We start from the raw sequence: 19,910 nt of genomic DNA on the forward strand, positions 1-19,910 counted from the left end.
CAGAATCAGGTCCTTAACCCACTGAGCCACCAGGGAACTCCAAGGTGGATCTCTTATAATTCACATTCTCCCCTTAAAAATAATGCTGCAGTAATCATGCTTATACCTATGTCCTTAATTATTTCTGTAGAATAGATTTCTTAAAATGAAACATGAGTTATTAAAGTATATGTGTAAATTTTTAAATTATTCTTTAAAAGTTTTTTTTATTGCTTTACAGCATTAGTTTCAAATGTACAATATAATGATTGGATACTTGTTTATATTGTGAAATGATCACCACAGTAAGTCTAATCAACATTTGTTACCATACATAGTTAACATTTTTTTTCCTGTGCTGAGAACTTTTAAGATCTACTCTTTAAGCAACTTTAAAATTGCGTAGCAATACAGTATTATTAACTATAGTTGCCATACTATATATTGCATTTCCATGACTTATTTATTTTATAATTAGACTCCCTTCATCCATTCCATCCACCCGCTACCCCCTGCCTCTGACAGCTACCAATCTGTTTTCTTATATCTATGAACTTAGGGTTGGTTTTGTTTTTGGTTTAGATTCCTCATATAAATGAGATCATACAGTATTTGTCTTTCTCTTATTTCTCTTAGAATAATGCCCTCAAGGTCTGTCCATATTGTCACAAATGGCAAGGTTTCCGTTTTTATGGCTAAATAATAAGTTTAAAATTTTTTCTTTTAATAGCAGTTGAAAGGAGATAACTCTTTTTTCTTTTTTTTTTTTTTTTTTTTTTTTTTTTTTATTTAGGGCCGAACCCGCGGCATAGGGAGGTTTCCTGGCTAGGGGTCGAATCAGAGCTCTAGCTGCCAGCCTACACCAGAGCCATAGCAACACAGATTCTGAGCCGTGTCTGCGACCTATACCACAGCTCATGGCAACACTAGATCCTTAACCCACTGAACAAAGCCAGGGATCGAACCCACATCCTCATGGATGCTAGTTGGGTTCATTAACCACTGAGCCCTGACGGGAACTGTCTGAAAGAAGGTAACACTTTCTAAAGCTTAGGATAATCTTGAAGGTCCTTATCAAGGTAATAAAATTTAAATTGGCCTCAAAGAATAGATATGTTTTCTGTAAGTGAAGAGGTTCCTATGGGAATTATATAAAAATAAAGAATAAAAAATTAGCTTTAGGCTAAACCTTTTGGTTAAAAACAAAAAGTTTATAAAGGGGAATGATAACCCAGACTCCTTAGTAATGTAGAGAGTTTTGAATGCAGGGCAAAAGACTAGTTTCTGCTTTAATTTAATGATAGTAGGAAACAGTTGGAAAGGTTTGATCATGATCCAGCAATGATAAAATGCATTGAATAATTCAGAAGACTATTGGGTACTTATAATGCACCAGGAGACAAGGCTAGCATTTCTTTAGAAAGACTTATCTCATAGTAGTATACATAACAAATTGGAACAGTCAGGCAGTTAGCAATAGTCCAAACTTAAGAATTCAGTTGCTATCTCTGTCTTGTAATAGCTTACTATCCTCATCAGTTTAAAAGGAAAACTTAATCTCTGCCAAAAGTGGAAGTGGTTTTGGTTATTGGTATTATTTGAAATGTATGCCATATCAAATGTTTTAAAATCGAAGAGGTTTTCTTTTTTAACTTATGTTTATTTATTTATTTATTTATTTATTGGTGCTGAAACCTGGGAACAAATATTTTAAAAACTGAAATTTAATTGACATATAACATTATATTAGTTTCACATGTACAGCAGTGATTCAGTATTTGTATATATTGCAAAATGATCACTAAGAAAGATGATTTTGAGGCACATAGTAACATGCTGATGAGCTTTGTCTATAAAACTACATGGAACAAATGATTGTTATTATACCAAGTACCATTTTTTGCTTCTCTTTACTTTTTCATGACAATGTCATTATTTATATAGATTCTAAACAAATCTGACTTTTTCTAATCCAAATCTGATTGGATAAAAAAAATTTATAGCAGGGACCATGCCAGAAATCTCATATTCAAAAACAAGTCTCATTTAACTAGGTATGATAAGCTCACTATTAAGAACAAGGACTGTACTTTAGTGTGTGGAAATGATGCCTGCAGAATCCTCCCAGAAAACATAACCTTGGGAGTTCCTTGACAAACCTGACTAGGATCCATAAGGATGCATGTTCTATCCCTGGCCTTGCTCAGTGGGTTAAGGGTCTGGCATTGCCATGAGCTGTGGTGTAGGTCACAGACTCAGATTCCGTATTGCTGTGGCTGTGGCATAGGCTGGCAATTGCAGCTCTGATTGGACCCCTAGCCTAGGAACTTCCATGTGCCGTGGGTGCGGCCCTAAAAAGCAAACAAAACAAAACAAAAGAATTTAACCTTATACCTGCTCTATAGCTAGTGAAATCTCATATTTACAGTTAATAAAGAATGCTGACGAACAACAAACATTGGCAGACTAGGGGATATCAGAGAAGGAAGAACATCCCAGCTATATAGCTCCTGCAGGTAGTAGAGCTTGGTAAAGACAAACTGAATGCTTTTGTTCCTAGATAGAGATAGGAGAAAGGGATAATAACAATTCAAATATTTCTGTAACTTTATTATGATCAAAGTATTACTAGGGGCTTTATGAACCCTGTAGAAAAGATGTTATTTCTTCAAGCATTATTATCATATGGCTTTAGTTTTTTTAAACCATGCAATAGGGAAATCTTCCCTTTTTTTTTCTTTTTAGGGCTGGACCTGGGGCATACATATGGAAGTTCCCAGGTTAGGGGTCAAATCAGAGCTGCAGCTGCTGGCCTACACCACAGCCCCACCAGATCCAAGCTGCATTTGGGACCTGCACTGCAGCTCACAGAAACACTAGATCGTTAACCCACTGAGTGAGGTGTCAGGGATCAAACCTGCATCCTCATGGATACTAGTGCGGTTCTTAACCTGCTGAGCCACTTCGAAATCTTCACATGTTAATCAGTACCTCTTACGGCTCCTATGTATGTTAAATTGGGCAAGTAGGAAAACCCATCAAATTAGTGATGGGAGTCAGAAAATTGCTGAACAAACCTACATGGTCAAGTCTTCAAGGACAGTAACTGGCAAGGTAAGCATGGATGATAATACTTCCCCTTCTGACTTGGCACATGTACCACAGTCACAAAAAACCTCTCCAAAACAAACCCCAAACATTTGAAAATTTAAAAAAGGCAGAAACACTTGCCTCTGAACAAGACCAGAACCTCCTTGCTAGCTGCTAACAACCTAATGCAAACAACTTTATTCCTGATTTTTGGAATAAAAAATCCAGTGTGTTTAAAATTGGACTTAGTGGAAATTGAAAACTTTCACATAGCCAAAGATATTATCAACAGAGTATAAAAAAGGCAGCCCACAAAATGGGAGAAAATATCTGCAAATCATGTAACTCAAAAGGGATTAATATCTAGAATATTAGAGTACTCCCAAAACCCAACAACAATAAAAATAAATAACTCAATTTGAAAATGGGCAAAAGACTTGAATAGACATTTCTGCAAAGAAGATAGCCAAATGTACAAATAGCCAATACGCATTTGCAAAGATGCTCAGCATCACTGGTTGTTAAAGGAAACACAAATCAAAACCACAGTGAGATGCCATCTCACACTTGTTAGAATGGCAGTTATCAAAAAAGACAACAGATAACAAGTGCTGAGGAGAAAAGGGAACCCTTGTGCATTGCATTGCTGGTGGCAATGTAATTGGTATAGCCACTATGGAAAACAGTATGGAGGCTCCTCAAAAAATTAAAAATAGAACTACCATATGATCCAGCAGTTCCACTTCTGAGTATCTATCCAAAGAAAGCAAAAATACTAACTCAGAAAGACAACATGCACACCCATTTTGTTGCAGCATTATTTCAATAGCCAAGAAATGGAAGCAGCCTAAATGTCCATTGACAGATGAATGGATGACGAAAGTGTCATGTGTATTATCTACAATGAAGTACTGTACAGCCATAAAGAAGAAAATCTCCCGGAGTTCCTGTCGTGGTGCAGTGGAAATGAATCCGACTAGGAACCATAGGGTCACGGATTCGATCCCTGGCCTCGCTCAATGGGTTAAAGATCCAGCGTTGCTGTGAGCTGTGGTGTAGGTCACAGACGTGGCTTGGATCTTGTGTGGCTGTGTGTAGGCCAGTGGCTACAGCTGCGATTAGACCCCTAGCCTGGGAACCTCCACATGCCGTGGGTGCGGTCCTATAAAGACAAAAGACAAAAAACAAACAAACAAACAAACAAAAACAGAAGAAGAAAATCTTCCAAAACATGGATGGACCCTTGGGGACATTGTGCTAAGTGAAATAAGTCAGAGAAAGACAAATACCATATGATCTCACTTACATGTGGAATCTAAAACACAGAGAGTTCCCATCGTGGCATAGTGGAAACGAATCTGTGGAAACCATGAGATGTGGGTTCAGTCCCTAGCCTCGCTCAGCGGGTTAAGGATCTGGCCTTGCTGTGAGCTATGGTATAGGTTGCAGACACGGCTCAGATCTGGCACTGCTGTGGCTGTGGTGTACACCCCTAGCCTGGGAACCTCCATATGCTGTGGGTTCGGCCCTAAAAAGCAAAATAAGCAAACAAACAAACAAACCAACATCAAAACACTAAACTCTTAGATACGGAGAACAGATTGGTGGTTACCATAGGCAGCAGTGGGGATGAGGAGGTATGAAGTGGATGAAGGTGAACAAAAGGTACAAACTTCCAGTTGTAAAATAAATCTTGAGAATGTGATGTACAGCGTGGTGACTACAGTTAATAATGCCGTACTGTATATTTGAAAGTTGCCAAGAAAGTGGATCTTAGTTCTCATCACAAGGAAATTTGTAGCTTTGTGATAATGGATGTTGACTAGACTTCACAATAGCTACATATTTTGAATCATTATGTTATATCTAAAACTAATGTTATGTGTCAATTATAGCTCAAAAAAATTAATAGAATTACTGTATGTTCAACAATTCCACTTCTTTTTTTTTTTTTTTTTTTTGGCTTTTTGGCTTTTTGGCTTTTCTAGGGCCGTATCCTCAGCATATGGAGGTTCCCAGGCCAGGGGTTCAATCAAAGCTATAGCCGCCAGCCTACGCCAGAGCCATAGCAACTCGGGATCTGAGCCATGTCTACAACCTACACCACAGCTCACGGCAACACCGGATCCTTAACCCACTGAGTGAGGCCATGAATCAAACCCACAGCCTCCTAGTTCCTAGTCAGATTTGTTAACCACTGAGCCACAACAGGAACTCCAACAATTCCACTTCTGAGCATATACCCAAAAGAATTGAAAGCAGAGTTTCAAAGAGATAATGGAACACCCACGTTTAAAGCAACATTATGCATAATAGCTAAAAGGTAGAAGCATCCCAGGTGTTTATCAGGGAAAAGTAGATAAACAAAATGTGATATATAAGTACAATAGAATATTTTTCAGCCCTTTTAAAAGGGAAGGAGATTTTGACATATGCTACAACAAGAATGAACCTTAAGGACATTATGCTACCTGACATAAGCTAGTCACGAAAAGACAGATATTGTATGATTCCACTTAAATGGGGTAGTAGAGTAGTCAAATTCATAGAGACAGAAAGTAGGGTAGTAGTTGACCAGGCCAAGAGGAAGGGGAAATGGAGTGTCATTGTTTTTAATGACTATAGAGTTTTGCAAGGTGAAAAGAGTTCTGGAGGTGGATGGTGGTGATGATTGCACAGTAATATGAATATACTTAATACCACTTACATCACAGCTGAATCCTTAACCCACTGAGCAAGGCCAGGGATCGAACCCGTTTCCTCATGGATACTAGTCAGGTTTTTTACTACTGAGCCACAATGGGAACTTCTTGCATTTATTATTTTTAACTTTTCACAACATGCTTAGGGTTGATACTGTACAATTTCATATAAAAGTAAAGGAAACCTGAACAGATATAGGCCCATTTATCTCTAATACTTATATACTCTATGCTATAAGTTTCATATTTTACATTTACATAATATATAGATCCTGTAATACAGTGTTATAAATTTTCCTTTAAGTAGTCATATGTAACATAAAGATTGTAATAGGAAAATGTAGTCTTTCATATTTACCATTAGTGTTCTTCATTTTTTTCCCTAAATATTTCCAGATAAAATAGCATCTGCACTCAATTCATCAGAAATTTCTGTTTTGTTCTTTTAGCATTAGCTGGGCTGCTTGGAATCTACTACCCATACACATATTTCAGAAGTCACCCAGGGATTTGGGTAGAGTGATATGCAGAACTGGGGCTCCCCTTCTATACCTCCTTTTTGGGATTCTGCACCCCACCCCGCCCCTTGCATTTGAGATCTCTGCTGTTCAACAGAACTCTCTGTGCTGACAGACATATTCTGTAATATGCACTGTCCAGAATGGTATCCACTTGCCACATTCACTTAAAATCGAGCACTTGAAATGTGACTAATTCAACCAGGAAATGAATTTTTTTTTACTTTAACTAACCTTATGATTAATTTAAGTAAAAATATTCTTTTTTTTTTTTTTTTTTTTTTTTTGTCTTTTTGCCATTTCTTGGGCTGCTGCCGCTGCATATGGAGGCTCCCAGGCTAGGGGTCAAATCAGAGCTATAGCCGCCAGCCTACGCCAGAGCCACAGCAACACAGAATCCAAGCTGAGTCTGCAACCTACACTATAGCTCACAGCAACGCCAGATCCTTAACCCACTGAGCAAGGCAAGGTGTCGAACCCGCAACCTCATGGTTCCTAATTGGATTCGTTAACCACTGAGCCAGATGGGAACTCCAAAAATATTCTTATTTGATTAGTGGATATTATATGATCATTGTAGAAAGTTCTTTTGGACAGCACTGTTTTAGATGCCGCGGTCATCTCGACCTCTGTCTATCCTCATATTCATTCTTTAGTTACTAAAGCTACAGGTTTCTGTCCATGTTTGAGTGACCTGCACAGTCAGACTAGTGCTTTCCCTTTTCCTTGTGTGAACTCCCTTCCAATTTGTGCCTGATTTTGATTGCTCTCAAGAGCGTTAAAGTAGTTGTTTTGTGGTGTGTGTGTATTTTTTCTTTCTTGAGTTTGTAAGTAATCTGCATCCGGTAGGAGTTGCTCCACCATTTACCGGAAGTTGAACTCTGCTTTCTTAACTTTAAATCTTTTTAGTAGTGATCTAATTTTAAGGGATTTATTTTTTTGGGCTTCGTTATCAGAATTTGCTTCCCAAACACTTGTTATCCCATCTTTTCCACTTACTAAAAGTAGCACTAACCTAAGGTGACTGAATCTTAACATTCTAAATTTGATATTCCCATCTCAGTTATGCTAGAATTAAATGGAATTTTTCAAAGCAGTATACACATATCATTGATAACCTGTTTGGTTTACCTTACCTTTTCTAGGTACCTGAAAAGGTTCAAGGTGATGAAGATCAAAGTTTTGAGAAGCTGGTGCCGTCAGATTCTTAAAGGACTTCAGTTTCTTCATACTCGAACTCCACCTATTATTCACCGGGATCTTAAGTGTGACAACATCTTTATCACTGGCCCTACAGGCTCAGTCAAGATTGGAGACCTAGGTCTGGCAACCTTGAAGCGGGCTTCTTTTGCCAAGAGCGTGATAGGTATGTTTCAAGTGTACCTTTCTGACATTCCTTTTATTTAGAAACCTGACACAGTCAGAGCTTTTATTGCATGAAATAAACATTGAAAAATTCATAGCATGAACCGAGGAGGTATTGTGGAATTCTCTGTATTTTTGTCTCAAGAATCATCTTGAAGATTATTGTTGTCTTGTAAAGTTACATGAAGAGAAGTAAGGTGAACTTTGTTGACAAAAGCTTCTGTAACTATCAACCTTACTGAGTCATTTTGTTGGTACCTAGTATTATACACTTACATGTATAACAGATAAAGCGTGTTACTTTCCCCATAAAAGAAATTGAATTTATGTGTAATTTAGTTTCTGAAAAAGTCTATTGGATATATGTGTATTCAAAAATATCTTTGTTAGAACTTTCATGTGAAAATATGACAGTTCATTATCAACTTTTCTTACTCCTACTCTTCAGAAGATATATCTAAAGCAGTTTCCAGGAATCACCTGGTGACCTAGCAGTTAAGAATCTGGCATTGTCACTGCGTGGCTCAAGTCACTGCTGTGGCATGGGTTTGATCCCTGGTCTGGGAACTTCTGCATGCCACATGAACAGCCAAATAAATAAATAAATAAATAAAACCGTTTTCTCCCTCATTACTATTGACATTTTAGTTTAGACAGTTCTTTGTTATAAGGACTGTCTTGTACACTATAAGATGGTTTAGCAGCATCCCTGATCTCTACTCACTAGATGCCAGTAACATGCCACACTTGGCCACTTTCCCCCAGTTTTACAACCAAAAATGTCTCTGGACATTGTTGGTTATCTCCTCTGGGGCAAATCGCCCCGTTGAGAATCACTGATCTACAGAAAAAGGCTCTCCTTTCAGTCTTTATAGAGTTATATCTGGAAAAATAATTGATTAAATTTCAGTCTCTGAGGAGGATATGACAATATGAACACTTGAAATCTTGCTAAAAACCAAAAGGTGACAACAATGGGAAGAGTAAGAAAGCCATTCATTTTTAAATGGGCTAGAATCCTATGTTGTTGTTGTTTTGCTTTTAAGGGCCGCACCTGTGGCATATGGAGGGTCTCAGGCTAGGGATCTAATGGAAGGTACAGCTACAGGCCTACGCCACAGCCACAGCAACACCAGATCCGAGCCGAGTCTGCAGCCTACACCACAGCCCATAGCAATGCAGGATCCTTAACCCACTGAGTGAGGCCAGGGATCAAACCCGCAACCTCATGGTTCCTGGTCAGATTCGTTTCTGCTGTGCGCAACAAGAACTCTTAGAATCCTATGTTTTAAAGAAAAGCATAGAATGCCAGTAATTTGCACATCCTTATAAAATAATATTATTCTTGGGATGAAACTTATTTAAAGCTGAATTTCTTTTTTGCCTTCCTTATAGGAGAGAATTCTTTAATTGTCTTTGGCATCTTAAACATCTCTGGCTGAGGAGGGTCTAACTTCTTTCCTTCCTTCCTTTCCCTTCCTTCCTTCTTTTCTTCCTCCCTTCCTCCCTCTTCCTTCCTTGGTAATCCTGTTCTTAGAAGTGTCATATAATTTGAGGTATCCAGACTTGGAAACATTGAAACCTGGTGTGTGGGATCGTGCACTCTGTGCTCATGATTCAGTCCAAGAACTCAAATACAGACTGAATTGTTTTTGTTGTGTGGCTGTAATGCCTCTTACTGTATTTCTTGTATCTGCAGTAGCTTTGTGTCCTGCATGTGAAATGGTAAGTATGTGAAGAAAAGGGCTCTGGCACATGGCCTTTATAGGTAATTACACTTTAATTTTTTGAAAACAGATTGAATATCAGGCTTTTCTCTGCAAAGCCTCCTTAAAAATGAAACTGATCAGATGGAATGTTAACTGGCAAGAGACTAGCTATAAGTTTAACCTTAACAGCTACTGTACAGTAGGGGGCAGACAAGTATTTTGATCTTTTTTAACCTGTCACCCTATCTTACAGGTACATGCCATCACATCTACTTTACTCTTGCTGGTCTCTTTCCTTTTCCTTCCATTTGTTTTCAATATAAGTTATGTCACTTTATCTTTTATGCAAGGCTCTATTCTGACATTGTATAACAGTAATTCATTTGAAACAGTAAAAAATAAGTAAATAAATACTCGGTCCTGTTCCAGTTTTAAAGTTTTGTAAAGGACTTGCAGTGGAAGGTCTATAATAGATGAAACAGACCAACAAAATTTCTTTCCTTTTCCCCCACCACCTTCCTACCTTTCTTTTCTTTTTTCTTTTTACAGCCACACCTGCACATATGGAAGTTCCCAGGTTATGGGTCAAATCAGAGCCACAGCTGAGGTCTAAACCACAGCCCCCACAACACTGGATCCAAGCCACATCTGCTACCTACGCTGCAGCTTGTGGCAGTGCTGGATCCTTAACTCACTGAGTGAGGCCAGAGATCCAGCCCACATCCTCACAGACACTATATTGGGTTCTTAACCCACTGACCCACAATAGAAACTCATTCATTCCTTCTTTCTCTCCCTCCTTCCTTCTTCCCTCCCTCCCTTCCTTCCTTTGTGTTGGTTTTTTTTTTTTTTTTTTTTTTTTTTTTTTGTCTTTGTCTTTTTTTAGAGCTGCACCTGCAGCATATGGAGGTTCCCGGGCTAGGGGTCAAATGGGAGCTATAGCCACCAGCCTACACCACAGCCACAGCAACGCCAAATCCGAGCCACGTCTGCAACCTACACCACAGCTCGTGGCAATGCCGGATCCTTAAGCAAGGCCAGGGATCGAACCTGCGTCCTCATGGATGTTAGATTCATTTCTGCCAAGCTCTGATGGGAAATCCTCTTCCCTTCTCCCTCCCTCCTTCCTTCCTTTCTCCCTCCCTTCCTCCTTTCTTTCTTTTTCATTCCCTTTCTTTGTCTCTCTCTTCTCCCCCTTCCACTTTTGTCTCTCACAGGTCAGCCCCTCTCCTTCTTCCCTCCTTGTGATTTAGGTCTGCAGCTTCTCACATTGAGTTTGAATCATTCTTTTAATTTAAGGTACCCCGGAGTTCATGGCCCCCGAGATGTATGAGGAGAAATACGATGAATCTGTTGACGTTTATGCTTTTGGGATGTGCATGCTTGAGATGGCCACATCTGAATACCCTTACTCAGAGTGCCAGAATGCTGCGCAGATCTACCGTCGAGTGACCAGTGTAAGTCTTGCCCTAAGCAGCTGGTGAGCTTAGGCTGTATCTGAGAAGCTGGATAACATAAAACCATGCAAAAGGGAACAGCGGTAGAAAGTATTACATGCCATTTCACCTCTCATCTATCTGTGTCTCTTTTTCTTAAAAAGACACCCATCATGTTGAGTTGTGTCCACCCCACTCCAGGGATCATACCTTCAGTGATCCTATTTCCAAATCTGGTCACACACTGGGATACTGAGGATTAGAATTTTAACATTACTTTTGGAGGGGGACACAGTGTAGCCTGTAAGAGTTCATGGGTTCATCCAACAAGTATTTAAGTCTTTATTATGTTCCAGATTTCTTTCTAGATCCTATGCATTAAATATTATTAAGATACAAATCTCTGTCTCAAGAGCTCATATAACTAGGTGAAGGGGAACAAAAAAAACTAGGCGGTTAGTTACCATACTGTGTAAAAAGATGGGATAGGTATTTAACAAAAGCACATAGGAGTAGTGCCTGATTGAATTTGCTTAGGTTATGGTGTTAAAGAAATAGGAAGAGACTAAGATAGTGTTGCATGCGGGAAATGCATCTGTAGTATGTGTCTGCAGTTTGAAAGTAGGAAAAAGAAGAGGCAAGGGATAAGGGAGGAAAGGAAAGCTTGGATTAGACTTGAACACTGGAGGAACTGTGGATTTATGACAAAATTTTTATGTTTATAATGAAACTCTAAAAGCTAAAAACCCAGTTAAGAGGCTCTTGCAGTAACCTGCAGGAATAACTGATAGTCTGAAATAACGAGTTGTAGAAATGGCCAAAGTGGATGGATGGGGGATTGATTTTTTTTATAAATGAGAATTCAGTTAAGCTAAGGTATTCTTTTCCACTTAACATTTATGAAAATGGATAATACTTTGAAAATACACATTGTAAATACATATCTTGAGATCAAACTGAATATTAAACCTGATTGTGAGACTAACTATATACCTTTAAATTTTAGGATTATAAAATTTATGATTTGTGTATAGAATGGTTTGTGTAATTTATTTACTATATATATATATATCATGTATAACTTTTCTTCACTCTATCATTCTCTAAACCAGGGATTAGCAAACTAAGATTTATAAGCCAAATCTAGCCTGCTGCTCATTTTTGTACAGCCCCTGAGCTGAGAATGGTTTTTGCATTCTTAAATGGTTGAGGGAGAGTTCAAAAGAAGAATATACAATGGAATATTACCCAGCCATTAAAAAGAATGAAATAATGCCATTTGCAACAACATGGATGGACTTAAGAGATTATCATACTAAAATGAAGTAAGTCAGAAAGAGAAAGACAAATACCATATGATATCACTTATGTCCATAGTATGACACAAATGAACATAACTATAAAGCAGAAACAGACTCACAAACATAGAGAAAAACTTGTGGTTGCCAAGGAGAGGAGGTAGGGAATGGAAGCATTGGGAGTTTGGGGTTAGCAAATGTAAGCTATTATGTAAAGGAGATAATCAACAAGATCCTGCTGTATAGCAGAGAACTTATTCAGTATCTGTGATCATCTGTAATGGAAAAAATATGAAAAGTATATATGTGTGTGTGTGTGTGTGTGTAAATGAGTCACTTTGCTATATAGCAGAAAATCACACAACATTGTAAATCAACTATCCTTCAGTAATTTTTTTTTAATGTGATAACGTGGAGTTTTCTTGTGGCACAGTGGATTAAGGATCCAGTGTTGTCACTTCAGTGGCTCGGGTTGCTGCTGTGGCATGGGTTCAATTCCTGGCCTGGGAACTTCCACATGCCATGGTTGCAGCCAAAAAAAATATGTGATGACATGTGAAAGTTATATGAAATTCAAATTTCATTGTCCATGATGAAAGTGATGACATAGCCACTAATTTGTTTCTATTTTATATGTTTGTTTTCACATACGATGGCAGAGTTGAGTAATTGCAGCAGACTCTGTGATTCAAAAAGCTTAAATTATGCACTATCTGGCTCTTAACAGAGTTGCTGACTCCTATTCTAAACACATGACACCAGAACATCCTAAAAAATTCTCCTCTGAAGAGTTCTGTAAATAATTACTAATCTGCGAAAGTGATAACATTTTTTTATTAGAAAAAGCTTCTGTACTTGGGAGTTCCCGTTGTGGCTCAGGTTAACGAATCCGACTAGGAACCAGGAAGTTGCAGGTTTGATCCCTGGCTTCGCCCAGTGGGTTAAGAATCCAGTGTTGCTATAAGCTGTGGTGTAGATCCGCAGACACGGCTCCAATCTGGCGTTGCTGTGGCAGTGGCGTAGGCCTGTATCTGTACCTTTGATTAGCCCCTAGCCTGGGAACCTCCATATGCCACAGGTGCGGCCTTAGAAAAGATAAAAAAATAGAAAGAGAAAGCCTCTGTACTTGGAGTAGACAGGAGAATCTTAGTGCAAGCAGGTAGTTAAATTATTAGCTCTTAAAATTTGTCAGCAGTCTTTTCTCTCTGTTAAGAATAGAACTATCACTTTAATTCTGTGATGAAAATAAAAGAGGTTTTAATGTAATAGTCTTTTTTCAATTTTCAATAGGCATATTTATTCTTGCTATTACCTAAGAATAAATAGCACCTTTTTTTTTTTTTTTTTTTTCTTTTTGGGCTGCATTTGGGTCATATGGATATTCCTGGGCCAAGAATTAAATTTGAGCTGCAGCCACAACACATGCTACAGCAGCAGCAACACCAGGTCCTCAACCTAGTTGCCACAGTGGGAACCCCCAAAATAACATCTTAAACCCAATATTACTGCTTAAGGTGATCATTCTGGGTTTTACACACAAAAGCTCATGAACCAGTATCCTTTGTTTATCTTCTAGCTAGTGTTGAATGTTTTGATATTGAACAGACTAGAAGAACGAAGTATACATAAGATAGCCATGTATTTAAATATTCTCTGCTGTATCCCTCAGCCACTAGCCTTCTTTGTGGGTCTTGCATTATTTCTAACTTGAAATTGGGTAGATTTTATTATGAACCATCAGACAGTGCTTTGCTGTTAGAGACACTGTCTAGGCATTGCAGGGCTGTCTAGTGATAGGTGTTTCTGATTAATCTTGTGAATTCAATTTCTGGTTATTTCTCTAAACAAATGAGGGTTGATACTTCAAATATCTCAGGGGATCATGGGATTTTAGTTTATGTAAAATGGAGTCTAAAAATAACTGCTATTTAAAGAAATCAAGTTATAAATTATATGGTAGTACCAATTTTTTTAATGCAAAGTTTATGGGTGGACCCATATTAAATTCTATCCCTGTTCTGTATATGCTTAGCTAGTGGAAAATAATGACTGTAGGATAAATAGGTGAAATGTAGAGTAAATCCTATTGATTAAAAATCTACTCACCAGAGGCTTAGGGCTGAAAGTAGTGTTTCAGTGTTTTGACTTCAGACTATCAAGCACAGCACTGCCATAAAGTCAGATTAAAATTTATCTAAGGAATTATTTGATAAAAGTTAAGAAAACACATTAATTTGATCTTTAAGATAAGGCATCTGAGACTCTAATAGGCAAATGAATCTTTTTTCTTCTTCTTTTTTTTTTTTTTGCCATACCTGTGGCATATGGAAGTTCCCAGGCCAGGGATTGAATCCTTGCTGCAGCTGCGATTGCTCACAGCTGCAGCAATGCCAGCTGCACTTGCTCATAGCTACAGCAGTTCAAGATCCTTAACCCACTGTGCCACAGCAGGAACTCCCAATTGAATCTTTTTTTGCAAATGCAAACTCAAGCTCAGTTGAGAAAAAAATCCCCTTCTCAAATGAAAAAAGTCTTTGGTGTTAGTTTAATAGACCCTGGAACTCTTTTTTCAGTTTTTCAATGGGTTCTGGTTTGGGGGGGGGGGTTAAAGGTAAAATTCACATACCATAAAATTCTCCATTTAAATCATTTTAAAGCATAAAGATTGGTGGGTTTTAGTACATTCACAGTGTTCTGCAATCATAATTGCTAATGCTAGAACCTTTTCTTCATCCCAAAAAAGAAACCCCATACCCATTAGCAGTTACTTCCCATTCCTCCTCCACCCAGCCCCTGGCAACCACTAGTTTACTTTCTGTCTCCGTGGATCTAATTTGCCTTTTGTGGACATTTCATATAGATGGAATCATACAATATATGGCCTTTTCTGTTGCACTTTGTTTTATGTTTTGGTTTTGTTTAATGTTTTCAAGGTTATCCGTGTTTTTGTTTTGTTTTGTTTTGTTTTTGCTTTTTTAACATATGGAGGTTCCCAGGCTAGGGGTTGAATCAGGGCCACAACCACAGCGACGCAGGATCTGAGCTGCATTCATTTGTTTATTTTTTTCTCTCAGCTGTGAAAATTTAGTTCTCTATTGTCTACAGACTATCATTTTGTGCTGTCATTTATATTTCCTATCTGGACAATGCTGTCCTGATTTCAGCACCATCTTTTGGCTTTCAATGAAGAATAAAAAGGGCTATTTCCTGTGTTTTCTAAAGTTTTTCTCATGTTTTGGGTACTGAGATAAATGTATGGGGAGTCCATACCTACATGATACATGACACAGTGACTTAGGTGATTTTGTAAGCAGTAGCAGTAACTCTTAAAATACACCTTTTTTTTCTTTTTTTTTTTTTTTTTTTTTTTTTGTCTTTTGTCTTTTTGCCATTTCTTGGGCCACTCTCAATGGCATATGGAGGTTCCCAGGCTAGGGGTCAAATCGGAGCTGTAGCCACCGGCCTACGCCAGAGGCACAGCAATGCGGGATCCGAGCCGAGTCTGCCACCTACACCACAGCTCATGGCAACGCCGGATTGTTAACCCACTGCGCAAGGCCAGGGATCGAACCCGCAACCTCATGGTTCCTAGTCGGATTCATTAACCACTGTGCCAAGATGGGAACTCCACACCTTCTTCTTGAGGAAGAGGTATTATGCTTTCTCTGAAGTTTGCTTTGGATGTAAATCTAACTATTTGTTTGTTTAGGTTCCCAGGCCAGGGCTCAAACCTGAGCCGCAGCAGTGACCCTGCCAAGTCCTTAACCACTGAACTGCCAGGGAATTCCTTTACTAATTTTTTTTAAACTATTTGTTAGCATTAGTCTGCCTAACAATTGTCCATTTATTGAGGTAACACAGTTGGTTATCCATGGAGAGACTCCCTGATGCAAACTGTCCCCTGCTGCTCCGGTTTCCTGGTTTCCATTCCCAGATCACTATGCATCCCCTATTTACTTAATGATAGTTAGTAAACCACCTTCTAAACAAGCAAGGCCTTCTGAGGATTTGGCACTAACTTTAGAAGTGAGATACAAAGAAGAGCGTTTAACAACTCCGGATTACCTGAAAGTCTGAAGGTCATAGAACTCTAGTCAGTTGAACCATAAGCTCTAGTTCTCAGTTTCTTTTAAATTTATTTTAACAATTATTTGCTTATTTAATAGCCATTAGTTGAATGTCTTCTATGTGCCAAGTTGGGGGTACAGCAGTGAACAAGGTATATGCTTCAGTCTTCTTTGACCTTCTTGTAAGGGAAGGTAAATACTGAATCAGTAATTACAGCAAAGCACATGGACTTTATAGACATAATGAAGTTTAAGGGTTTTGATTTCCTTGAATATGATATTCCCCTGAGAAAGCATGTTTAAACTGAGAACTTTACAGGCTTCTGACAGGGATGCTAAGGCAAATCTGTATGAAGGATGAGCTAGTAGCCTCAGTCTCTTCTAGCACTCTTTACCAGAAATATTTCCAGGATTCTCGAACAAAGTCATGCCAGTATTGTTCCCTCTTCATTTTCCCCATCATACTCAACCTCTGTTTTATCAATATACCTTAATAATTATATTGATGTTAACCAGTGTCCCCCATTAGAACTGAGTCTCTCAAGAACAGGTTTTTTTTCTTTTTTTCCCTTCCCTCTGTAGGTCCACTGTTCCCTGTCTGACCCTACACGGGTACAACTGCCATATAAATAGCAGGTGACAGCACTGTAAAATTTAACAAATATATATCCTGTTTGTCAGACACTAAATTAAACACTTTGTATATATTATGTAATTTAATTCTGCCGAGAACTTTGGTAGGGTATGGTTTACTAGTTCTGTTATCAACAGTTTATAAATAAATAGTCTGAAACTCCAGATGGCTAGCCCATGATTACATATCTAGAAAGTAACAGTTATTTGTTATTCTGTTGTTCTGATTCCATATCCCCTGGTCATACCAAAATGCTACACTGAGAACATAATTGTCTGTTACAGTGTCAGTTTGTGACCTAGTGCATTTAAACCTGTGTAAGTGCCAGTATGAAAGGGTACGTGTATAATTACATTCTATGGTGCACTGATAATAAACTGTTTTGTGTCATCGTGCTGTACATGCATTTCATTCATGTCTCTACTTTAAGTGTTGTTTGCTCAGAAAGGCTTTCCCTGCCCCTTTATCTAAAATAGTCTTAGGTGTTTAAAAAAAAAAAAAAAATGGAGTTCCTGTCATGGCACAGTGGTTAGCGAATCCGACTAGGAACCACGAGGTTGCGGGTTCGATCCCTGGCCTCGCTCAGTGGGTTAAGGATCTGGCGTTGCTGTGAGCTGTGGTGTAGGTTGCAGACACGGCTTGGATCCTGTGTTGCTGTGGCTCTGGCGTAGGCCGGTGGCTATAGCTCCAATTTGACCCCTAGCCTGGGAACCTCCATATGCCGCAGAAGCGGCCCAAGAAATTGGAAAAAAAAAAAAAGAATATAAATTCTGTGCATGGGGGGGGTTTATTTGACTTACTCTTGGCTGTATTCCTAGTGGTTAAAGACTGGCAGGGAATAGGCACTTGGTCAGTATTTGTGAAATGAATACAGAACTATAGGGAGTGAAACACAATTTTATGTTGCTTATGGAGAAAATGAGCTTTGGAGTTGGGTCTGCTTTTGAGGTCAAATCTCACTGATATAATTTTCTAGCAGTGATACCTTAGGCAAGTTTGCTAACTTCTCTTGAGTCTAAACTGCTAGGAGGATTAAATGAGAAAAGTACCTAAGGAACTCTGTAGTCAGTGTATATTGCCATTATTATCATTAACATCCCTATGGTAGCTTAGTAGTGAAATAAGTTGCCTCTTGTTTTATTTTTTATTTAGTGACATATGGAAGACAGCAGTGATTAAAATGGTTTTAATTGAGCTTGAAGTGAAGCCAGGTTTTAAATGAGCACAAACGAGTTAGCATTTATTTATAATCTTGCTTCCTGTCAATCACCTTGCCAAGTGCTTTACATATACTATCTTATTCTAATCTTTTGTATTCTGGTAAGTAGATATTAGATTCATTTCACAGGTAAGAAATTATATTCAGGAATTCCCGTTGTGGGGCAACAGAAATGAATCCAACTAGTATCAGAGGATGAGGTTCCAATCCCTGGCCTCGATCAGTGAATCAGGGATCTGGCGTTGGCAGTGCACTGTGGTGTGGGTTGCAGACTGTGCTCGGACCTGGCGTTGCTGTGGCTGTGGTGTGGGCCGGCAGCTATAGCTCTGATTCCATCCCTAGCCTGGGAACGTCCATATGCCGCAGATGTGGCCCTAAAAGAAAAAAAAATTAGATCAGAGGCTAACCATTTTGTCCAAAGACATGAAGAAGAAATAACAATGGTAGGATCAGAAATCAAGCATCTCTAACATGACACTAATACACACCTTAAAAGTTTTTCCTGGAGTCCCCATTGTGGTGCAGTGGTTAACGAATCCGACTAGGAACCAGGAGGTTGCGGGTTCGATCCCTGCCCTTGCTCAGTGGGTTAACGATCCGGCGTTGCTGTGAGCTGTGGTGTAGGTCGCAGACACGGCTCAGATCCTGCGTTGCTGCTCCGGCGTAGGCCAGTGGCTACAGCTCCGATTCGACCCCTAGCCTGGTAATCTCCATATGCCTCGGGAGCAGCCCAAGAAATAGCAAAAAAAGACCAAAAAAAAAAGTTTTTCCTTTTTTTTTTTTTTTTTTTAACTGCCTTTCCTAGAGCTCAAGGGGAAAAAAATATGAGAGTTAAAAATTTAGGGTATGTAAGTAAAGTCTAAGACTTGATACCACAGGTTGGAGCCCCTGTAAAGGGTTCATGAACACTGTTTAAAGGAGAAAAACAAGTTATCTTGAAATTTTCTGCCATTGATAATGCAAAGATCCAAGTAAGAGTAGTACTTTTTGTCTGCTAGTGAAAGAATAGAAACTACAGTACACAGTGGCATTAGTTTTGCTTTTTTGGTTTTTTGTTTTTATATGGAAGATAGTGCATTTGAGCTTGGAGCAGTATACAAGCTTCATGTATCTAGGGAGTAATGAGCCTTGGAGAATCATGAGGTAAACTAATTTCCTTGGATAGAGCTAGGTGGATTTTGTAGGGAGTTTGAAGAGGCTTGTTTTCCAATGGGATCATAAGGTATGTTCAAATTCCTGTAAACTAATGGTTCATACCAGTAAGAATCTGGCTGAATCCAGCCTCATAACAACCAAGTTAAAAATAATGGAGTTTTTTAATTGCTTTGTTTGTGTAATTTGACTTTGTCAGTGATTCCATTAGCCTTTGGATTGCAAGGTTTGAACATTCTGTCTGGGAAAAACAGAATTAAAGCAGTTGGGGTGAAATTCCTTTTGGTTTTTATATAACAGATTGCAATTTACCCTACTTTTTTACAGAAATGAGTGAAACTGATTCCCTATTAGATAGGGTCTGAAAACTTGAGGAAAAATTTGTATTTTTTCCTTCAGCAGCTGGAATATTTTGATATCTCAGAGATCTAAATGCGCTAGAATTAGCTGAAATTGATTCCTTTATAAATTTTATCTTATTTATATCCAGTAAGTTTACATTATACATGCAAGAGAAATCTTTGTGAATCATCGGGTGTATCTTAGGAGGAACATTTTGCATAATTTTCAAAATCATTCTCTTACTCCACTGTGATTTGATTAGTATTAAAGGTTCTTAATCAGACTACTAATCTTAAACCAAATAGTTCTGAGCATCATTCCCAGTGTTTCAGGTGATGAAGAATTGTGAAATCCTAATTTCAGAATTTCTCAGAAAAGCTAGTTTCACTTATCCGAACT

General features: G+C 38.5%; 1 protein-coding gene across 1 annotated transcript in view; it reads left to right on the plus strand.

The window, feature by feature from the left end:
* WNK1 (WNK lysine deficient protein kinase 1) overlaps positions 1-19,910 on the plus strand; it is a 141,742-nt gene that overhangs the window by 64,141 nt on the left and 57,691 nt on the right. Inside the window, 2 exon segments of the mRNA XM_013997884.2 lie at positions 7,435-7,655; positions 10,663-10,820. Of these exon segments, the coding sequence (XP_013853338.2) occupies positions 7,435-7,655; positions 10,663-10,820 (379 nt within the window).

Source organism: Sus scrofa, chromosome 5, assembly GCF_000003025.6.
Source record: "Sus scrofa isolate TJ Tabasco breed Duroc chromosome 5, Sscrofa11.1, whole genome shotgun sequence".
NCBI classification, from domain to species: domain Eukaryota; kingdom Metazoa; phylum Chordata; class Mammalia; order Artiodactyla; family Suidae; genus Sus; species Sus scrofa.